At 35.2% G+C, this 24,824-nt stretch overlaps 1 protein-coding gene across 1 annotated transcript in view; it reads right to left on the bottom strand.

Annotated features, from left to right (window-relative positions):
* The window catches only part of Elovl7 (ELOVL fatty acid elongase 7), a 51,381-nt gene that overhangs the window by 13,110 nt on the left and 13,447 nt on the right, over positions 1–24,824 (bottom strand). Inside the window, exons 2-6 of the mRNA XM_028171724.2 lie at positions 10,224–10,369; positions 9,386–9,493; positions 8,718–8,798; positions 7,639–7,695; positions 2,193–2,298 (exon numbers count right to left, since the gene is read on the bottom strand). Of these exons, the coding sequence (XP_028027525.2) occupies positions 2,193–2,298; positions 7,639–7,695; positions 8,718–8,798; positions 9,386–9,493; positions 10,224–10,364 (493 nt within the window). The 5' untranslated portion in view covers positions 10,365–10,369. The remainder of the gene's footprint in view (positions 1–2,192; positions 2,299–7,638; positions 7,696–8,717; positions 8,799–9,385; positions 9,494–10,223; positions 10,370–24,824) is intronic.

The following is a 24,824-nucleotide window of genomic DNA, read 5'->3' as shown; positions in this document are numbered from 1 at the left end:
ATTATATAAATAAAACTTATAATCGCATTGACTTTATTTATCAGGTAGTAAGCAAAATATGTCTCTTGTGTAGGTAAATAAATAAAGAGTTTCAAATGTCTAACCTCGAACTATTTACTTTATTAATAATATTATCAAACTTAAATTATCAAAATATGCGGGAATCATGCACAGATCCAGGCCATTGCACAACAATATCATATATTTCCATTTGCGGTCCACATACTATTTGGACATCGATAGAAAACCAGCCTTGAGGAACGTTCAAGGTACGTCGCGACGTACCTTAACTTGACAGTTCGGTCACTTCACTCCGGTTAGGAAATTTTTCCAAGGACGTTTGAGTGGAGTTTATTTTTACGACTAATCATACCAAAACGCGCGTTGGAGGTTGAGTCGAGTCGAGTTAAGCTCGTGTGAACGACTAAAGATACGGGTGTATGCGTATATGAAATGAGTCCACTCCGATGACGCACGGCATTTTAAATATATAACTAATATATCATTAATTAACTTGATCCAATATAAAGAATATATAAATTGTTATTATGGTTTATACAAAATGATCGGATCAAACAAGATTTTTGAAGTCACGCATTTCTTTCAAACTATTTCTAACCAGTTACTATGTTATATTAATTTGATTTACAAATGATGTTAATTTGTTTTAATCTTGGATTCTACTTGAATTGTTAAGCAAGACATTCAACTCATAGTTTTATGGTTTGCTTCGCCCATGGTCCCCAAATCGAGGTTTTCAAACACGCACTAGCAAACAGTGCAACAAAGTAAATAGAACGGGTTTCAGATGTTTACTTACGTGGAACTCGCTTAACACTTTGTTCATTAACATTAATTTCTAAGCGAGTCTCTGACATTTAGACAAAGTAAACTTCACACAATTGTTGTCTGTCTAAAGAGTAGTAACGAGAATTACAAAGAAATAAGAAATAAAATAAGAAAAATCTCAGTCAAGCATCTTGAGTTATTCTAAAGGCCAAAAGCTAAATTTATTTTTTCCCTCCATGTTATTCAAAAGGGCAGACGAACACACTGGTCACTTGTGTCAAAAGGATACAAATCGTGCAAACACATCATAAGCGTCATCGAAACTATTCTAGCCCATTCAAACCGAAGAAGAAAAAGCAGACGCGTACAGAAAATAATATAAAAGTTTGAAAGAAATTCATCAAGTTGCTCGTTTGCACATCACTTTACGTTAGGTATTATAATTGCACCTTAAGCAATGTTTGAAAGTAAATATTTGTGTATTTGTTTTTTTCCGTTCAATTTAATATTTGAGGTTCGCACGTCGCTTTTTCGATTGAATTGATACTAAATAGGGATTTTATTAGTATGTCGGGGAAGGAGTCTGGTGTAATAAGATAAAAGTATTACAGATCAAGCGTTAGTAATTCTAACAAAACACAGCCATATCTCAGACAATATGCCTATCACAAACGTTGCCAGAGCAGGATAGGGGGTCTCACTAGTTTAGAAAAAATAACATTTTTCTTTTCTTTATTCGTAATTTCAAACCTATTTAAAGGTAAAGTGAATCTAATTAGAAATAGTTATTTAAATCGCTGTAAACAATTTACAATTAAAATAAAAAGTATGTACCAAATATGTAAAGTTAAAAATTTATTTCAGTTCCGTAAACACATTACACTGCTTTATTTAAATGAAGCTAATAGAAAATGTTGTGTCTATGTGAAATTTGCGAATCAATCGCAACGGAGCAAGCAATTTAATGTTTACTAAAACATTACATTACGAGTATTTTTGGTAGGTTATATTAAAAACTTGTTTGATTCGGTTCCACCATCATGCCTATTTATGCTAAGAAATAGACAGACGTTCGATTTTTTATGATAGAACATTCGTTAGATAATACAATTGTGTGTGCCCGTGCACTCGTATTCAAAAAAAGAAGAAAATCCACGATCGTTCAAAAGTTCGGAACAATATTTCTTTGGCTATCTATCTTGGCCAGTAGCTTAAGTACAAGTGATACTGTGAATTTATTGTAAATATTAAAACAGTAAAAATACAATATTTTAATAAAGAAGCACGAACCTTAGTGGAAGCGGGCCACCTATCATCAATTGTGATACAATTCTATTCTGCATTATATGTTTTGCAGTTGGTGTGGTGGAAAGATTACAAGAAAATCAAAAGTCTGTACTTACCAGGTGTAAATTTGACGCCAAACCAAACGGACATTGGCATGATACCGTGGTGAATGACGTGCAGCTTTGACACATGATCAAACTTCTTGCGCATCACGAAGAAGAACTAGAGAATACAACAAGAAATAAATTATTTTAATTAACTGACATCGTAAATTTTTTTCGATTGTTTAACCTTTTTTTTCATCAAAAAATTTTTTGCGCAAATCTATTATTTTGAATTTCAAATGTAATGACGATTATAAATTTTATATTTCCATAAAAATTAACAGTGGTTTTTGTATTGTAACCGGCATGTTTGCATTTTTATTTTAGTTGGTAAGTGATACAAAAAAAAAACAGTGGATTTATCATTAGAATATTCAACAAGGAAGTAAACGAATTATTCACATATATAACCATACTATTGGTATGTTAATAACTCTAGGCCGCCGTGCCGCGTTCGTTGCGGAAACGCTCGGCCCTAATGACGGCTGTCTACCTTGACAGTGAGAAGAGGCAAATAAGCGAAAACTTCATCATCATCGTTATTCTCCCAGTCACCTGGGGTCGGCGCAACATGTTTTCTCCTTCCATATTCTTTTATCATATACCATTTCTTCGCTCACTCCCTTCTTACCCATATCGTCTTTCACGCAATCCATCCATTTCTTCTTAGGTCTACCTCTTCCTCTATATCTTTCCATATTCATAGTTAACACTCTCTTACCAACCTCATTTTCATTTCGTCTCATCACATGTCCATACCATCCCAAACGCGCACTTCTCAGCTTCTCTATCACAGGTGCCAATTTCAGACTTCCTCTAACATATTAATTCATACATATTCATTCAAATAAGCGAAAACTTCATAGGGCATAATACCCGTGATAATACCAGAGACGTATAACGGCGGCAAAGCCCTTACGAGGTTGTTACAGCTGCAAATAGGCAAAAGAGCTGAAGGTTCATCTAATCTTAACTGGCAAATAGACTTCGCAATGCTGTCACACTCGCATTCTCCATTATGACATCTTTGACAGCGTTATTCTGCATGTCCGGGCCCTACTACACGAAACGCATGATGAATTCGTAAAAACAATAGCCAGGAAGGTGATATTCATCCGTACCGACTCTTAATACGGACTCACCGACTAATAAACCATAGCTATTTTAGTAGTACTGTTTGGTTTGTTAAATCATACACGAATTCGTTTTCGGGAATTTAATAGTTAAATATATGCACAAAGTTACAATGATGATGTTTAAAGACGTAATTTCATCACATTTCGGATTAGGTAACTTCACTTGTTTGGCAACACATTTTTTTTAGTGATGACATAATGAAAATAAATATGAATTGGAATTCACACTGTACCTACTTGTCGTGAACATAATATTTTAATGACCAAACATCAATAGGGATATTTGTGTTACAATAACAGATTGTAACAGTCGAGGGAAAAGATATCAATTAAATGAGATCGTGGAAAGGAAATATATAAAGCTTAGAGGGATGAACCAGCTCACGTTTTACTTGGTTTTAAATAGTTAATGGAACGCATTGACATCATAACGTGAATGCAGCCATCCACCGTGACGCTTAGTCTATGTCTCAATTGCTTAGTAATTACCCACATTAAAATTTTCACGTGTTTCTTTATAACACAATTCTCCATCGTGGAAATAATTCGTAAGCATATGTTAAAAATGTATTTCATTTAAAAAGTTAGTACCTCCCTGCGGGATTCGAACACTGGCAATGTTTCATCGCTCGGGGTGTATTCTGTCACCCATTCTATTTAATATATACGGCGAATACATCATGCGTAAGACCCTAGAAAGCTGGGATGGAGGCATAACCATAGGTGGTGTCAGAGTGACGAACCTGCACTACGCAGATGACACCACTCTGCTTGCCACAACAGAAGCAGAGATGACAGAGCTTCTGAACAGGATGGAGCACATAGGGTTGGAGATGGAACTCGCCATCAACAGATCCAAAACTAAAATCATGGTCGTTGATCGCACAAAAAAGTTGGAGCTTAGTGGAACACTAAACCTTAAGCTTGTTGACAACTTTATTTACTTAGGCTCCAACATTAACAATACTGGATCCAGCGAACCTGAAGTACGACGGCGTATTGGAATGGCAAAGGGAGCCATGACCCAGCTCGGTAAAATCTGGAAGGACCGTAACATTACCCAGAAAACAAAGATAAAACTGGTGCTCACTCTGGTCTTTTCCATTCTTCTATACGGAGCGGAGACCTGGACCCTTAAAGCGGCTGATCGCAAACGCGTGGATGCTTATGAGATGTGGTGTTGGGAAGAATGCTCCGGATACCTTGGACAGCGAAGAGAAGCAATCTGTCTATCTTAGATCAACTGCAGATCAAGACTAGACTGTCCACACTCTGCCTTCGCCGCGCACTCGAGTACTTCGGTCATATTGCTCGGAAAACACCGGATAGCTTAGAAAAACTATTCGTGACAGAGAAGATCGAGAGAAAGAGACCGCGCGGGCGCAGTCCGACAAGGTGGTTCGACCAAATCCGCACCACACTAGAGATCCCATTCCACGACGCCCTCGATGCGGCCAATGATCGGAAGCGCTGGTGGGACATTACAAGGAGTAAAATCATGTCGAATTATAATGGTCACGACCCTCAGCAGTGAGGAAACGACGCGAGGAGGAGGAGGCTTCAAGCACAGACGTATATATTTAAAAATTATAATTTTAATATTATAATAGTTTGAGTCGTCACAACGCCTTATTCCAATCATCGTGAGTGGAATAAGACGCCCGGTGCATTCGTATCTAGCATGTTGGTGTTCGACTCCCGCATCAGGTACCAATTTATCTGATGAAATACGCACATAAGAATTGTCCACGATAGACTATCACGGAGAAGGAATAACATGGTGTAATCGAAATCAAGACCGCAAAAAAATTAATTTGCGCAATTACTAGTGGTAGGGCGTCTTGTGAACCCGCATCCCATCACCATGCCTATTTCTGCCATGAAGCAGTAATGCGTTTCGGTTTTAAGGGTGGGTCAGCCGTTGTACTGGAATACTGAGACTTAGAACTGATCTCTCAAGCTGGATGGCGGCATTTACGTTCTTGATGTCTATGGGCTCCAATGATTACTTAGGCTGGCCATGAGCTCATCCCAACTTAGCCCCACTTAGCAATAAATAATAATAGTAAAAATAATAATATTGAAATATTTCAACATGAGTGCATGTTTCGAAAATATTAGGGAGATGTATGAAAATGTCCATTATAAATTTACAATATATTTTTAGCCTCCTTCGCCTATATGAACAATTTTAACAGGAAGTATGTAATAAAAGCAGCCTTGTTATTTTAATATACAGCCTTTATGTACTTTAAAAACGCAAGCTTTAAATGTACTTGCTTAAATTTAAATAAACACATTATTATTTCTTTGTATTTTCTAAGTATTATTTAAAGCAAAATACCTTTTTCTCTATGAAATGCAAGTGTCAACAAAACAGATGGTGCAGCATAGTGTATATGTTAACGGAAATGTATGTAATCCGTCATTGTATACAATTCCTAGGAAATGTATGTAATTCCTAAAATCGCACGGAAATGTGTGAAATAAATTATATTATACTTACACATTACACATTTCCTAGGAAATCTATACATTTCCTAAATAGCAATCGGAAATGTAAAACATTTAAGATATTGGTGGGTACGCGGGGACAGCGGGACGAGTCTTGCACTACGGTCAGTTGCCAACTTGCAATCCACTGGAACCGGCCAGGGATTTAAGAAGTGCCTTTGCAAGAAAAACTGTGCTACATCAAGATGTCTGGGTTTTAAAATAAAGTATTATGTACTTCCAAATGCCATTCGAGCTTACCCTGCAAAAATAAATAGCTATATGGACTGACAAAGTATTATCATATAAAGATTTACTTTTATACTTTGACATTTATATTTACTTAATTATCAGACTGATTACTTGCCAAATGAAAATTTGATTTTATAAGAATAAATATAAGTTGATTTTGTGATACGTTAAAAGTTAATAGATAGTTGATTTTAGAAGTTTTAATTAGTAAGATAATATGAATATATTATTATTTTACGGTATGACTGTTACCCGATTGTTTCAATAAGTGTTATAATATTTTTTTTTTATTAACAACGTGTTTTATTACAGAAAGCATTTACTTTATACATTTCCTAATACGATATTGGAATTATATACAATTCCGAGGAAATTTATACATTTCCTAGGATATCTATGCATTAAATAGTTTTTCAAACAATATTTTATACATTTCCTAAATAGTATCGGAATTGTACACATTTCCTAGGATTTGTATACAATTCCTTGATTTCATACATTTCCGGTAACATATATATAGTGTCTAGGAATGTACCGATCAAAGAGACCTCCCGTACAAGACTGACAATGAAAACTATAAATATGGGGTCGAAAGCAACCGTTCTCCAACACGATGATTATGAAGATGGACAGGGCTAATATTAGGTCTTTACCTTTGATGTTTTCATTTAGTATATAAAAAGTTAAGGACAATTTTATAAATATATAGAAAATCTTTCGATCAAAGTATACACCTATGGCATCGACGCATCTCTGCCAGCGCAGCGATAATATTGCAATGCCCTTCTTGAAGAAGGCAGATGTACGGGAGCCAAGAAATCCTTCAAAGGCATTTTATATTGCCTCGCTGGTATTGAATTTTATTCCTGCCAAGAAATTGTTCAAACTTTGTACTAATGATTGATGCTAATGTTGAAAGCTATTGCTGACTTAGTGGTTGATTACAGATTATCATTTTCCATATTGCCTCTAATTTGTCGTTGTTGACATTAGTTTGCGAGCAAATATATGTTCACTCTGTACACGTCATTAATATTATAAACCGTTTGTGTGGGCGGCATTGCTGCTGCGACGGAACTCGTATTCCATAATGCCTACTTATTTTTATTGTATTGATGAAAATGATACAAATGTACTGAAAACAACACCCTACTCAATAAACAAATGACAGAATCGAAAATAAAATTCCATGTTAATTAAATAAAATTAATTTAAATTTAAAAAAAAATCAGTACGAGTTTTAACGACTATGTGTATGCAATTTACATTTAAATAGTTAAGTACATAAGTACACAATTGCTGGTTGTGAATGATTCCCTTACGCCCTGTTTACTAGTAAACTCAACGAAATCGATAAAAGACAGTCAATGTCGACCTTATTCTGCCATCTTGATAGTTATAGTTATTGTCCAGTCATTTAAATATCAAGGAGGTCTTAATTCAAAGGCGTTAAACAGTCGTTTGTATTGCTAATGCGTACACGCTGTAAATATAAAATAACCGTGTAAGTGATCTGTGGTACTACGTAATAAAAACAAAATTGGATGGTTCAACATCAACAAAAAAATAAAACTCACCGTGTCAAAGAACTCTGTAAACTTCGAGAAGTAATACCACCAACAGCCGTTGACGGTCTGCAAAAAAGTTATAATTAAAATTTGAGAATCAATAACAGGCAACACATACTTTTTGTATTAAAAAAAACTTCCTTTATTTTATTATCAATTAAAATACCGATTGATCTGTGTTAATTAATTTAAAGGCTATAAATCAACGCTTCCACGTGCCACGATGTGCCTTTATCTTTAAATTAGACTTATTCACAAATAATATTGCTAATGAAATTTTTAAGCAGAACTTCATTTCATATTTATTTAGAAGTAAAGAAACAAAAGTAGTAAAAAATATTCACATACAATTCGCGGCTTTCAACTTGAAATTATTTTACGATACATTATTATTCAGTATTTAGAAATAAACATAAATCCCTGAGACATAAGGTCGACGGCTTAGATTACAAATGATTACTTTGCAGCAGTAATTTGTAATTTTTTTAATTATGGTAGTTTAATATTATTATTATATGATGTTAAGGAGTAAAGTCGTGGAATCGTTCTTGAAAATAAGTCTCTTAAGTACGTGTTATTTTAAAAAAATAATCTGTCCATAAGAATTGAATCTGCATTTATGTTGCCAACTTGTAACGTACTCGATATGAGTATATTATTACCCATTAGCCCGCGGGCTACGGCCGCTTCAACGCTTATAAAATTGATACTTTTTCTATCAACAGACAGTTGATTGGCAGTGCTTCTGACATTCCATTGAACATTGCAGTTTAGAATATATTTCACGCTAGAAGTGACCTACGCTTAAAAAATTAAAAATACTAATGAAATACATTATACACAGTTTGTTTTTTATGAATAATTTCTTGTCTCACTCTCTGGTCTATAAGCGACCAGTCGATTTGTAAATTCGTTGGTACGTAAAATCACAAACCAACAATAAACTGTGGTATTTTATGTATTCTACGTATTAATGCCTGTAATTTTGTGCGAAATTTGATCCAAATACTTTCAACCGGTTGAGTAACAAACATAAAAATGTACACATTTTTAAATAGCATTATTAATAATTAGAATTTATAGCTTACCCGTAATGTTTCTGGAGTGTTTGAATAGTCTACTGGTTGACATCGGAAACTATACGTCGTGAACCACCCACTGACTATACTCTATAAAATATAATTCCTTATTAGTAAGCACAGCACGGTAACGCATATAAAGGTAAATGCATATTGTAATGCTTATTATCACAATATGTTTACTTAATGTATTCATTCCTGGTGGTAGGACCTCTTGTGAGTCCGTGCGGGTACCACCACCCTGCTTATTTCTGCCGTGAAGCAGTAATGCGTTTCGGTTTGAAGGGTGGGGCAGCCGTTGTAAATATACTTGAGACCTTAGAACTTATATTTCAAGGTGGGTGGCGCATTTACGTCGTAGTCTATGGACTCCAGTAAACACTTAACACTAGGTGGGCTGTGAGCTTTGTCCAACCATCGAAGCAATAAAAAATATGAAGCTGCGAAACTCATTCAAGTTCATTGTTATTTTAAAAAGAACTATTACTATACATGAACTATAAAAGCTATTTACATTAAATGGGAATAAAAAACAGTTACTACTCGATGCAAACAAGTTCGATGAAGAAGGCTACATTTCGAAATGATGCATCTCACTGTTGCAATTTTTATTCGGTAAATGTCGAACCAATAAACATTATTTTGAACTAAAAATATTAAAAAACAGCTTAAATCACCTCATAAAAGAGCCAACAGCTGAATATAACTTGGAACAAGTTATACCAAATGAGAACTTGCTTCAATTCGAATGGTTTCCTATTTTCCATTAGCTTCGGTCCAAGTACCTGTCAGAAAACAACTCATGAATCATTCAAAAATATGCGAATTTAAAGTAATAGCAATTAAAACGAGTCATTCTTTAAAATCACGGACTTAATTATTGTTCGCGTTTGAAACGCAATAACATATTAACAATAGCTTTAACTTCCAGTGGAAACATTCATAATGACAGTTAATTAATGACAATAATGACAGTAGTCGTCGTGGCCTAATGGATAAGACGTCTGGTGCATAAGTGTTGAGGCGATGCACCGATGTTCGAATCTCAGGCGGGTACCAATTTTTCTAATGAAATACGTACTCAACAATTGTTCACGATTGACTTCCACGGTGAAGGAATAACATCGTGTAATAAAAATCAAACCCGCAAAATTATAATTTGCATAATTACTGGTGGTAGGACCTCTTGTGAGTCCGCACGGGTAGGTACCACCGCCCTGCCTATTCCTGCCGTGAAGCAGTAAATGCGTTTCGGTTTGAAGGATGGGGCAGCCGTTGTAACTATACTTGAGACCTTACAACTTATATCTCAAGGTGGGTGGCGCATTTAGTTTAGGTGGCGTTGTAGATGTCTATGGGCTCCAGTAACCACTTAACATCAGGTGGGCTGTGAGCTCGTCCACTCACCTTAGCAATAAAAAAATAATAATAATAATTTGCCTTTGGCATGGTTGAATTTATTAATAATTAAATTAATTTTTAGTACTTTGATTGAAATTACTTTAGATGACTTACTTTGACGATGAAGACATATGTAAGACATATCGCCAAGGTGGGGAAGGGTGAGGACATGAGGAACCAATCTTTGACTCTTTGATCGCTCTTGTTATCCATCAGGTCATGGTAGCCCGCCACAAGCCTACTCAGCGCCTCCATTTTCACTGCAACAACCAATTTTTTCACATGAAATACATATTTTCGAGCAGTGTGTGTTGACTCTGGGCAATGCCGGTGCCGAATGAGTGAACGATTGTTGGTGAAAGAACTCGAACCGTTTTACAACTGAACGTCAAGTTTAGCGAATGTCAGGGTAAACTGGCCGTGATCCGAATGAGACACGTTACATCCACTCGGACGGGACAATCGTTTCGGTGGTTTTCTACCATATTTAAGGTACACACACATTACATTTTGGAGGTCACAACGGAAAGTTTATTGCATGTTGAGAAAACAATAAATATTTGAATCTATTTTATGGCTCACATGTTACGAAACTATTTGGTACACGTTTAAAAATAACAGTAGAACAAATTGTTAAATGATATCCCTGGAAACAACATATTCGTTTTTTCATCTCAGAATTATGTGGAAATTCATAAAAAACGATTTATTTGAATAAATAATAGTTTCGGTATCGTATACTTGCTTGCTTTGTTTAAGGCAATAAAAAATAAAAAAAAATCTCAATCCAAAAGTCTCTTTGAATAATACATTTGATTCGAATACTCAATATCTAAAAAAATAGTATAATAGTATTTGTTATAATTTCATAATTTATGTAGTATGTACAAATGTATATGTGGCAGTAGATTATGGTTCAGTACGTTCGGCCTTAAAATGGATGGCCTTCATATTCACAAGGCTACTTGAAAATATATTTTATTTATAAAGATTTTTTTTAGAATTCCTTTTTGTATTCTCTTACGTTTATCGCAATTACAATAACTTTGATAGTTTACTCTACCGCGTTTTTATTTTATTTCATTTTGTACCTTATATGTATATCTAACCAATACCGTCTTTACCATAAGGGCACACGGGGCCCGTGCCCAGGGCCCCCATTCTCAGGGGGGCCCGAAAGACCAACAATTTTCTCACACGTTTATTCTCAAAACATTTTTTCGGGCACATTACACTTTTTCACAAATCAGTAATCAGAAGGTATTTACAAGGCATATACTATGCCTATAATAGAAGATTTTGCTCAACAGAAATCCCGAAAGAAACCGTTATCGAAATCGTAACCAAAAAACCAGCAGCATTCTAATATCATTAATGACATATTATATCATACTGTATTTGATTACCTATAATAAATGGTCATATTCAGTAATTTTTTTTTTTTTATAATTCGCTTTTTTACCTTCAAAAGGGCCTCAAATACTTGTGTGCCCAAGGGCCCCATCCTAGTTTAAGATGTCCCAGTATCTAACAACTGGGTTTCTCTTACCAAGAGTATGAAAATCCAAGTAAACAAATTACTAAGCCTCTAGTTATTTCTGTGTGTAATGCAAAACAAATGTAAGGTTATTTTCTAGAAAATTAGACGCTAGTTAAAACATATATAAATATTAGCATAAGCACTTTGGTCGTCTAATTATGTATAACGTATTCTAAATTTCTGAATTATAGAATTATATATTCTGTATTAAATTAGAATTATAAACGAGAGATTAAACTGTATAGATTGTTTTATCTGTTGTTAAAAGTAATGTGAATTACTTTTTCGCTCTCAAAAATATACCTAATTAAAATGTAAAAAATGCTATAAATGTTGATCATGATTATCAGGGATTCATTCATTTTGTCCTTAATATAATTATTTATGTTTTGTTTATATAATCCTTTCATAGCTGTAAACGTCAGAGACAAGGTGAACTGGTAATAAGTGAGCCTACAACATTAACATATACTTCCCTTTGTAATCCTTTTTTGATACCACAAGCCCGCGGTTTCGACGTTGTCTAATTATTAAAATAATTAATTTATTTTATCTAAAAATTAATAAAATACAGTAAACCGCTTCTCACCGAGCGAGTCATGAGCTATTACACTCGCCAAAAAACATAATGGTAGATACACAGTTTTCATGACAAATTGGTACCTACCCCAAGACAAAAAACGCAAATTCGGATGGCATCAACAGACAGCACTGGCCCAATGCACGAATGGTGCTGAGCCATAATTAAGAAGAAGAAGAAGAACAAACAGCACCTATCAGACTACGTAGGTGAGACTTCCAAAGAACAATTTCAAGAACTATTTTTAGTTTAGTAAACCCATTTCAAATAAGCAAGGGGATTGCCCTTACTTATCAATCAGATCCAGAAAATTCTATAGTAAATGACGAGTACACATCGTCTTCTCGCAATAAAACTGTATAATCTCAAAATTTACTAATTTTACAGGTTTTTAAGGGTTTAGCATGTGATATTTTTAATATTAATCATCTTTGCAACATTTATTTTTTATTTTTTATTAGCTACATTTTCTGTCTTTTAAAGTAAGATAAATTATGTATTAATTTTGTTAATAGTAGTCAAAACATAGGTAAACTAAAAAAAAAAAAAACTAAAATTTAACTACGCTCTTTTGACAGTATTTATGAGATAAATACTGGTGATACCAAATGATTCCGCATATTAACTCAATTTCGAATATTTTTAGATATTGTACACTTTTAAAGCGAAAAGACGACATCGCAATAAAAAGTAAGAGTTTAATGGATAAAAGAAACCTTCATTCATAGAGTGTATTCATGTAATAAAAATGTCACTACAGACGTCACCGACCGACCATAACATTCGGACAAAGTAAACAGACCCAAAAGCATCAGTAACAAAATATGTCAATATCAAATGCAAAAAGAGCGCGTAACATTATGGATAAATAAATAAACATAAAAAATCCCGTTCACACCAATCACACAAGGCTAATCGCTCGTACGTGAATGTTTTAATAATAAATATTTAGTTCCTTTGATTTTGTTTTCAATGTCAATATTGAAATATTTCTACTCAACAATTGAAAACAGTTGAAATACACAATAGCCTAATGGATAAACTAATTAACGATGATTATTCTAAGAATGTGCATTCATCATTAATTTCAGATGCAATAAGCGGTGTCAATTTTTTTTATTAAATATTCGTTGCATTGTGTAACTCTGCCAGATGTAGTCTCTTGCAACTACGACAGAATTTGAAATAGTGATCCGGGTTTTAATTTTTGCAAATATATAAATGGTAAATGTCAGATCATCGCGCGAACCAAATGATTGAAAGTGGTCAGTATCGAAGGCCGCGAGAAGCAACCGCACTTCTGCCTGTTGTAAAACAATTACCATACAATTGAGACAACGACCTAGAGTCAAGCTACGTAGTGGAAGTCTGGTTGGGATGCCCAATGGCTTCGGTAAGCGGTGTGTAAAGGGTTGTTTAGATGTCTGGTATTTTTTTAGTTTGGCAAAGAGAATGGTGAGAACAATCGACCTTTCTATCTATTATTTCGGTCATAAAGTAAATTAAAGAAGTCCTATAATCTGATATGAACATTTCAACTTAATATCTAACGTAGATATATAATTCGTACTCAAAACTGCTTAAAACCACATAGTTATAAGTGAGAAACACACCGTTAAAATATTGTTGATAGTTCTTCCTATCTATTAATAATATATATAATACTTAACCTTCAAGATTCAACTTTTGTTGTGTTGTTGTTTTATTAATACTAGTGGTCCCGCAGTATGTATCGTAATTAATTGAAATTATAAGTTTGAACATGTTTATGGTTCTATTGTCAAAGACTATTATACTTCTATAATCACAGATTTCGCCAAGACTACACTATAGACAAATAATATTAAAGATCGACAATATTTTACCTATTCTCAATATGACCACAGACCTTAAGCAATAACAAAAGTTTGACAATAAACAAAGAATATATTATATATTATATGTGTGTGGGTCAAATACATGGTAGTGTGTGTAATGTTTTATTTATTTATTTAATGTACATATTTTTAATGCATAATTATAAAAAAATATTAGCAATCTGCACTCCTTCTCTATATTCTCTATAAGTGTGGAAAATTTCATACTCCTCTGTCTGCGTAATTTTCGTAAAAAGGGGTACAAAGTTTTTGCTACACATATTAATATATGGATTTACAACTTTGATTTACAATTGCCTTTAAGATTAATTTTTTTAGCTAAACATTTCTATGCTCTGTATTTTAAGCGGTGCGTTGGCGGTGACCAAATCCAGCCAGCAGGTTTTTTTTCTAAGGAAATACGTATTTAGCACGTGTTCAAGAATGACTTCTGCAATGTAAGAAAACTGGTGGCAGAGTAAGATTAGTACCAAGCTTCTGCTTATTTCTGCTGTCATGCAAAACAATTCGACTTGAGAGTGGATTGTAGCATTCACGTTATGGTATTTATGAACTTACGTAATCACTTCGCACCAGTTGATTAGTAGATGGTGAGGATGTTCACCTGATGGGTGATACAATACTGAAATTTCATTAAAAAAATAACGGCGTACTATATTAGAAATATTTTTTTTCCTGCCTAATTTGACCTAAAACCTAATGGAAATAACCACAGCTAATCATTAATGTTTCTGACATTAGTTTACAGAAACCAGAAATCGATAATTTTGTAAGTACAAACATTGAATGGAACAAGAAATAATAATTCTTGATTTGTGGGACATTAAGTCAGATTTTTATTATTTCAACATTCCAAACTATAATTGATGCTATTGTATTATTGAGTTTTAAGCGATATGCTTAGAATAAGATTTGCTTTGACATATTTATCTATTTCAATTGTGCGGAAGCTTAGTGAACAAAAACAAAAATCATAATTCATAGCAGCAATTTCATTTAACATCAAACATGTCGAGAATTTGGCTGCCCCAGCAAGATAAATCAACAGATGCTATTAAGTTAATTTAATTAATTTCAACATTTTCTCAGTTGACTTTACATAATGTCAAATCAATGATTATTTTCTTAAGACGAACATAACAGCTAACGATCATAACAAGATCTAGGTATACATATAATAATATGCATGTTGTTATTTAGTGTTATAAATGCATAGCATTCATTTAATGGAGTGACTATTTTAAAAAAAATTGTTGGGAAATAATAATGAAACACTTTTTGTTTGTACATGTTTCACGTTTATGAGAGCTTTATGGTAGAATAATTTAGATTGTCAGATTAAATAATGCTCCGAAACATATTAATTAAAAATGCTGAATTCATTGCTATTTACCGGTAGCTATAAAGTTGTTTCGTTTATCATTTGGGCTCATTAAATCGAATGAAATGTTTTCAATCGCAAATAATAAATATATAAGTTATCGTATGTTAAAAAATGAAAGTATAATTGAAAATATAATAATCACATATTCTTTAGTGTTCAAAATTCGGAAGAGGGTTATCCGTGCGATTTGTATCGTTTATAAGAGGAAATTCTTCAGAGATAAATTAAAATTGTAATTTCTACTTCCTAATCTGTTTGAAAATTTAGTGCGATGTGAATGTGCCATAAAATAAAATATTAACGAATTCTTCAGGGTTTCTGATGAGCACAATATAAATACAATCTACTAGGTATAAGCATAGCGTTGCTTTGACGGCGATGGTCTAAGATGTAAGATAAATCAATCTTTTAGCGGGTTTTGTCACAAAACCCAAAAAAATTATTTAATTTATAAGCATTTAGAAAACTACCAAGGAACTTTTGTGTTGTAAATTATTTGAGTATACATATTATAAAATGAGTGCATCAGAATGGCCTTGAGCAGGGTGAGTGGTGGGGTATCGTAAGATGCATGAGCGTATTTACCGCAGGACAGAGGTCGGTAACCTTTTGAGCCGCAAGAGCCAAAAATTACAATTTAGAAAATTTCAGTCTTTGAAAGCCACAAAAGTTTTTTCTTGCGAACAATAAATAGCACTTGCATATTTTTTTTTAAAAAAAACAACCAATCTAATTATTCATAAGAAAAATATCTATTTATTCTTATATAAGTAGTGTTTTTTTACAACAAATTAGATAATATATGGTATTATTAGATAATCACTTATTATTTAAGTAAAAAATGAAAACAATTAAACAGTTACTTAAAACAATGGGCTGAGAGATAGAAATAGAGCCCAATCCTCGTTAGTCGATTAAGAACATTTTTTTTATTTTTATATAATAAATAATATTGTGTATGGAACTAAAGAGCCGCAGTTTCATATCCAAAGAGCCACATGTGGCTTGCGACCAGCATGTTTGACTCCTCGGCTATGACTCTTCTGCGAAATGTTTATTCCAATATGTAAAGAAATGGCTCTTTGAATAAATTTTAATTATGTATTGTCTATATTTGGCTCTTTTGTATGAAAAGGATGCTGACCAATTCCCTAGGGCCAATAGAGTCATGGCAGCCTGGCAGCAGGGGCGTGGGGTGTGACAAGGGCAGCACAAGTAGAAAATAAAAGAATAAAGTCTACTTCATTATCAAAACTCGTTTGGTAGATTGATAGATTTTATTGATTTAGTATTTTCATTAATTACCGGTCCACAAAAAAATACTGTAGTATTTTATTTTGTAATTAAAAGTTAAGAGTAGGTGTGCTTACGGGCTCATCCTGAGAGAATTTGCTAACATAAGCCCTAGCAAGAGTAGTGCTTCACAGAATCGCGACCCACTGAGAAGATCCGGCGAGAAACCCAGTGGACTGTGTCTATGGCAACTTTTAAACTTTTCATGTTATGAAAATAAGTCATTCTGTGTGATACATTCACGGGCCCAAATCACAGAACCAAATTAAACTAAATTCAGTTAGGAAAATGAATTTTGGTTAAGAATAAGAGCTCTTGTTAGGAATATTATCTTTATTAACCTAATATAAATAAACGAGACAAAACGTTATTGTAAATAGGATGCTGATTCCTTTTCTACACTACAGTCATGAAACTGTTAGGATCATTTTATTAACAAACTCTACCGAAATATGATTAAAATATATTTATTTAGAGACAATCCTCATGTCCATCATTTATGTAAATTTTATTACCACAGTAAAGTTAAAAGTAAAGTAGTCAGACTATTAACTTGTAGAATAATTCATGACTTAAATACTAGTTTCATGACTATCATAAACCTTTGTTCACTTCCGCTCGGTCAAAAAACTCGAGGCGACTGCACACAACGACGACCGGCGATCGCTACGGATTGAGCGGAGTTGCAAACATTTATAATTTGAAGCCTAACCAGGACGATCTCTGAAAGTGTACCGCATAGGGCAGTTTATGTTCCTCGCCGAATTCGTCGACTCCGACGAAGAGTTCGACGTGCGAACTAGCCCATAGACATAATCCATTGAGTTTCTCGCCGGATCTTCTCAGTGAGTCGCGATTCTGATCAGGTAGTAGATTCTTTGTTTATTTATTGCTTAGATGGGTAGACGAGCTCACAACCCACCTGGTGTTAAGTGGTTACTGAAACTCATAGACATCTACAACATGAATGCGCCACCCACCTTGAGATATAAGTTCTAAGGCCTCAAGTATAGTTACAACGGCTGCCCCATCCTTCAAACCGAAACGCATTTACTGCTTCACGGCAGGAATAGGCAGGGCGGTGGTACCTACCCGCGCGGACTTGCAAGAGGTCCTACCACCAGTAATTACGCAAATTATAATTTTACGGGATTGATTTTTACTATTCAGCAAAGCACTGCTCTTGCTAGGGCTAGTGTTATGAATTCTCTCAGGTTGAGCTCGTAAGCTCACCTACCGGTCCATGCGAAGCTGGAATAGCCCCTTAGGCTACCAACGATTAGGTAGGGACAGAAAAAATATGCAATTTATGTATTTTGAGTAAAGCGAAGACTACGTGAAATTGTAGTAATAAAGGAAGTATACCTAACTTAGAACAGGCAAAGACTGAATAGTCAGGTTATATGTTGGGTTTACAAGTTACTAGCATAGATTATAAATAATACTTAAGATCAAAATGTATGGTCTCTTTACTGAAATAAAGATTTAATAATAGTAATAATAATATTATAATTATAGAGTTTTTGGATTTTTCGACGAAACCCAACACTTTTATCTTAGTACTGATTGCACAGATCTCCATCCACGCGATGTAAAATGTAGTGTAGTGCATGCAAATTTGGCGGAAGCCTAGTCTTAGTGACTACTTAAAAATAGAACATTTTTTATGCTCAAATGAATTGGTCACTCCAGACCGTTTCCATTCATTAATTCTATTGTATTTTATGTACATTATGTAATATGGTGATAATAAAGAAGAGAAAAGAATAAAAAATAACGGATAATCAAAAAAAGACCAGACTGTTGAGTTTGTTTAGCCGATTCTACTCGGGACTGTAGTTATTTTTTCACATGTTTTGATATTAAAAAAGTATATTCTAATGACATTTAAGTTGATGAAGGCTTTGAATTCGAATTAAAATGCTTTGAGCATTTGTGTACGAATGGAAAATAAAGTTAGCCGTTAATCCGATAATTTTATTTATCGAATTAGCGGCTAATGTTATTTTAAATTTATTATTATTAATTTGAATTGTAATTAATTTATTTTTATTTATTAATAAATATGCTCTTAAATAAGACTCAAAATAAATGCACTACGTTTTAAAGCTGATTTAAGATCATTAAACGATCTAATTCACCACCAGCCCACAGCTGGCTACTGCTGTTTCAACGACACGTATGGTATATAATTTAGTAGTTCCTCAATTATTTTATAAAACTAATATACTTTTCACTGTGGGGCCTTGAAAGTCCTATTGACGTAGATTAAATCATTTATATCCGTAGAAATTATTATTTTGAGAATTAATTAATACGATTGAGTTCAATGAACTATTAATGGTTGCGAGATAAACCCAACTCGAAGGGTATAAAACCTGCTAATTATACAGCCGATATAACACGTTAGAACATGTCCGGATTTTAACCATCGAAGTTATTTATGATCGAAAATTCACATATAACCGTATAATTTTATAATAATTGAATATTCAATAAAATTATTTTATTATATATCATCGCATAAACTAAAGGATATCGAAACGAAATAACTTAAACCATAATTAAGAAATGGAATAGTCCACTAAAAGTAGAACTAATGTACTATGTCTTTTACTGGAGAAAACTCATGGTTCGTTCGTATTCCAAAAGGTAGTCCGTGGATTATAGTTATTTAATTTATGATAAAATATTATAAATTGGTTGAGCATTGAAACTATTCCTCGAGTTTTTTTTTTTTTTTTTTATTGCTTAGATGGGTGGACGAGCTCACAGCCCACCTGGTGTTAAGTGGTTACCGGAGCCCATAGACATCCACAACGTAAATGCGCCACCCACCTTGAGATACAAGTTCTAAGGTCTCAAGTATAGTTACAACGGCTGCCCCACCCTTCAAACCGAAACGTATTACTACTTCACGGCAGAAATAGGCAAGGTGGTGGTACCCACCCGCACGGACTCACAAGAGGTCCTACCACCAGTAATTACGCAAATTATAATTTTGCGGGTTTCATTTTTATTACACGATGTTATTCCTTCACCGTGGAAGTCAATCGTGAACATTTGTTGAGTACGTATTTCATTAGAAAAATTGGTACCCGCCTGCGGGATTCGAACACCGGTGCATCGCTTCAACACGAATGCACCGGACGTCTTATCCGTTAGGCCACGACGACTGCGAAAGTATTTACATACTACTCAAAAGTATCAATAAATAGCTTACGTAGTGGTAATGTAAGTTTTTAGTTTCGCCACTCGAAAGATGCCTATACGTGTCTTACTGAATATTGCTCAGTTGATGAGTGCTTTCAGTATTGTGTGAATATCCCTAATGCTCACATATCTTTAGGTGGGTGGACGAGCTCACAGCCCACCTGCCGTTAAGTCGTTACTGGAGCCCATAGATATCTTAAACGTAAATGCGCCACCCACCTTGAGATATAAGTTCTAAGGTCTCAGTATTGTTACAACGGCTGCCCCGCCCTTCAAACCGAAATGCATTACTGCTTCACGGCAAAAAAAGGCAGGGTGATGGTACCTACACGTGCGGACTCCTAAGAGGTCCTATCACCAGTAATTACGCAAATTATAATTGAACAGATTTGCGCTAACAAACTAAACTAAATTTCTATCTTAACTACATAATTTGCGCTTTACGCGTTACTGCGATTAAAATATTATGTTTTTTTTATTGTTTTTGTTTTTCAGAATTATATATAAAATTAATTTATTTCTGTAACGTACACTTTGTTTGCGAATCATTGCACCTTTGTGAACTATATATGTATGTATACTAAACATTAAGTACCTGAAAAATCTTTGTTCTTATTATAACGAACCCGTTATTGCTATTAAAGCTATGCGCTAGACAGTTAACAAAGTGCACTTTTTAGAAAAACCGCCTTCCCCAATTTCGTAAGCTACGTGGATGCAGAAGAAAATACGTATGAAGCATTTAAAATACAATAACCTCCACAAGAGAAAAACTGGTGAAAAACACTTATGGTGGTAGGACCTCTTGTGAGTCCGCGCGGGTAGGTACCACCGCCCTGCCTATTTCTGCCGTGAAGCAGTAATGCGTTTCGGTTTGAAGGGTGGGGCACCCGTTGTAACTATACTGAGATCTTAGAACTTATATCTCAAGGTGGATGGCGCATTTACGTTCTAGATGTCCATGGGCTCCAGTAACCACTTAACACCAGGTGGGCTGTGAGCTCGCCAACCCATCTAAGCAATAAAAAATCTTTAAATACGCCACTCGACAGAGTCATTGCTAACATTTTATAAGCAGGTAAACAAGCTCAGGGTCTGCCCGATATTTTGCGGTTACCTTCAGCGTGAATGCCACACCCACCTCGAGACATGAGGTTCAAGTGTCAATTGTACATAACGCCTGTTGTTGTAACCTTAAAACAGGAAAGTATGATTGTATTATGTCAGAAATACTATAATAATTTACTGGTGGTAGGACCTCTTGTGAGTCCGCACGGGTAGGTACCAACGCCGTGCCTATTTCTGCCGTGAAGCAGTAGTGCGTTTCCGATTGAAGGGTGGGGCAGCCGTTGTAACTGTACCGAGACCTTACAACTTATATCTCAAGGTAGGTGGCGCATTTACGTTGTAGATGTCTATGGGCTCCAGTAACCACTTAACACCAGGTGGGCTGTGAGCTCGTCAACCCATCTAAGCAATAAAAAATCTCTAAATACGCCACTCGACAGAGTCATTGCTAACATTTTATAAGCAGGTAAACAAGCTCAGGGTCTGCCCGATATTTTGCGGTTACCTTCAGCGTGAATGCCACACCCACCTCGAGACATGAGGTTCAAGTGTCAATTGTACATAACGCCTGTTGTTGTAACCTTAAAACAGGAAAGTATGATTGTATTATGTTAGAAATACTATAATAATTTACTGGTGGTAGGACCTGTTGTGAGTCCGCGCGGGTAGGTACCACCGCCGTGCCTATTTCTGCCGTGAAGCAGTAGTGCGTTTCCGATTGAAGGGTGGGGCAGCCGTTGTAACTGTACCGAGACCTTACAACTTATATCTCAAGGTAGGTGGCGCATTTACGTTGTAGATGTCTATGGGCTCCAGTAACCACTTAACACCAGGTGGGCTGTGAGCTCGTCCACCCATCTAAGCAATAAAAAATCTCTAAATACGCCACTCGACAGAGTCATTGCTAACATTTTATAAGCAGGTAAACAAGCTCAGGGTCTGCCCGATATTTTGCGGTTACCTTCAGCGTGAATGCCACACCCACCTCGAGACATGAGGTTCAAGTGTCAATTGTATATAACGCCTGTTGTTGTAACCTTAAAACAGGAAAGTATGATTGTATTATGTTAGAAATACTATAATAATTTACTGGTGGTAGGACCTGTTGTGAGTCCGCGCGGGTAGGTACCACCGCCGTGCCTATTTCTGCCGTGAAGCAGTAGTGCGTTTCCGATTGAAGGGTGGGGCAGCCGTTGTAACTGTACCGAGACCTTACAACTTATATCTCAAGGTAGGTGGCGCATTTACGTTGTAGATGTCTATGGGCTCCAGTAACCACTTAACACCAGGTGGGCTGTGAGCTCGTCCACCCATCTAAGCAATAAAAAATCTTTAAATACGCCACTCGACAGAGTCATTGCTAACATTTTATAAGCAGGTAAACAAGCTCAGGGTCTGCCCGATATTTTGCGGTTACCTTCAGCGTGAATGCCACACCCACCTCGAGACATGAGGTTCAAGTGTCAATTGTATATAACGCCTGTTGTTGTAACCTTAAAACAGGAAAGTATGATTGTATTATGTTAGAAATACTATAATAATTTACTGGTGGTAGGACCTGTTGTGAGTCCGCGCGGGTAGGTACCACCGCCGTGCCTATTTCTGCCGTGAAGCAGTAGTGCGTTTCCGATTGAAGGGTGGGGCAGCCGTTGTAACTGTACCGAGACCTTACAACTTATATCTCAAGGTAGGTGGCGCATTTACGTTGTAGATGTCTATGGGCTCCAGTAACCACTTAACACCAGGTGGGCTGTGAGCTCGTCCACCCATCTAAGCAATAAAAAATCTTTAAATACGCCACTCGACAGAGTCATTGCTAACATTTTATAAGCAGGTAAACAAGCTCAGGGTCTGCCCGATATTTTGCGGTTACCTTCAGCGTGAATGCCACACCCACCTCGAGACATGAGGTTCAAGTGTCAATTGTACATAACGCCTGTTGTTGTAACCTTAAAACAGGAAAGTATGATTGTATTATGTTAGAAATACTATAATAATTTACTGGTGGTAGGACCTGTTGTGAGTCCGCGCGGGTAGGTACCACCGCCCTGCCTATTTCTGCCGTGAAGCAGTAATGCGTTTCGGTTTGAAGGGTGGGGCAGCCGTTGTAACTATACTGAGACCTTACAACTTATATCTCAGGGTGGGTGGCGCATTTACGTTGTAGATGTCTATGGGCTCCAGTAACCACTTAACACCAGGTGGACTGTGAGATCTTCCACCTACCTAAGCAATAAAAAAAAACAAAAACAAAAAAAAAATTTGACAGCTGATGGTTGCGTTTTGAGCATGCCACAGCCAGGGCCGGATTTAAACTTAATGCCGCTCCTGGGCACCGGAAAAAAAATCCGCCTCAATACTGGTATTTTACTAAAACTTATAGTTTATGTATTTCATTTTTCAAAATTAAAATAACTAATTAATTGCGGAAACTTTATCATATGTTATATATTCCAAAAACATAAAATAAATATAGGTATTTGTTTTTTTTTTTCTAACAATTAAAAATTTTGCACTAAGGGTGACTCTTAATTATATTACATCCAAAAAAAAAACTAATTAAATTTCTTTAATTCCAGAAAATAGTAAAATCGATTATTAGTTTAAATGTCCAAGGAAAAAATCATTTTGATTATAAGTTTTTACCAAAAGTACCCAAATTATAATATAATTCACAACTAATGGGTAAATTGAATTTGTTGAATTATCAATTAAACAGAAAATTATTAATTATTAGAATTAATTAATTATATTGAGCTTCTTGATAAGACTAAAAAAAAAATTTTCACTTTCAAAAATTTCCGCCCTTAAAATTTTGCCGCCCTGGGCACTTGCCCCGACTGTCCCTAGTGTAAATCCACCACTGGCTACAGCACAACCTTCGTATTCAAATTATGAATGAGGGAAGCGAAACCTAAGTCAGATTAGTCAGTCAGTATATGTGGATGTTCAAACTGCCAGTATGATGCACACGTATGATCAATTATACAACTTCCGGTTAAAGAAGCACAAGAAAATTTTTTTTTTTTGCTTAGATGGGTGGACGAGCGTACAGCCGACCTGGTGTTAAATGGTTACTGGAGCCCATAGACATCTATAACGTAAATGCGCCACCCACCTTGAGATATAAGTTCTAAGGTCTCAAGTATAGTTACTAGATTATATAGTTATATAGTTTGTTATAGTTATATAGTTAGTTATATAGATTTTGTTGTTAATGGTACTCAGCTCACAACTTTTTGTGGCCTCAGCATTCTTTGAAGACCCCAAGAAACTAGTGAAATTAAAGTATTCTATAAGTGGACATTTACTAAATATTTATTTATATGTATAGTATTTTACAATGGCGATTTAGTCTGACAAACTATAGTCGAAATTCGTTTTCATATTTTGGTTGCATAGAATATAATTACATATATAAAATTTGCGGAACGATACGTCGCACAGCGTGGCATCCCAGTAAGCGTAGAGTTTATTGCGTATTGACAAGAGCGAGTATGCGAGCGCCGCATACACACGACTTAGTTGACAAGTTACCGCCTCGGATTACGCCAGGGCTGCCTCAATAACAACCTTGATGTGCCGTGAGAGGCAGGATGACAAATTATAACTTGAAGTTTCACTCTAGTTTAACTAAATTCACAGAAGTAGAACGGTCGATCGTAGCAGGATAAATAGGTAAACAGCAATCAAAATATACCCTTCAGTGCCTAACCACAAATGAGATAGCCACGTATCTGGTTAAGACATAACTCTCGCG

This window comes from Bombyx mandarina, chromosome 22, assembly GCF_030267445.1.
Source record: "Bombyx mandarina strain Sakado chromosome 22, ASM3026744v2".
NCBI lineage: Eukaryota > Metazoa > Arthropoda > Insecta > Lepidoptera > Bombycidae > Bombyx > Bombyx mandarina.
This window is presented reverse-complemented; position numbering and strand designations above follow the sequence as displayed.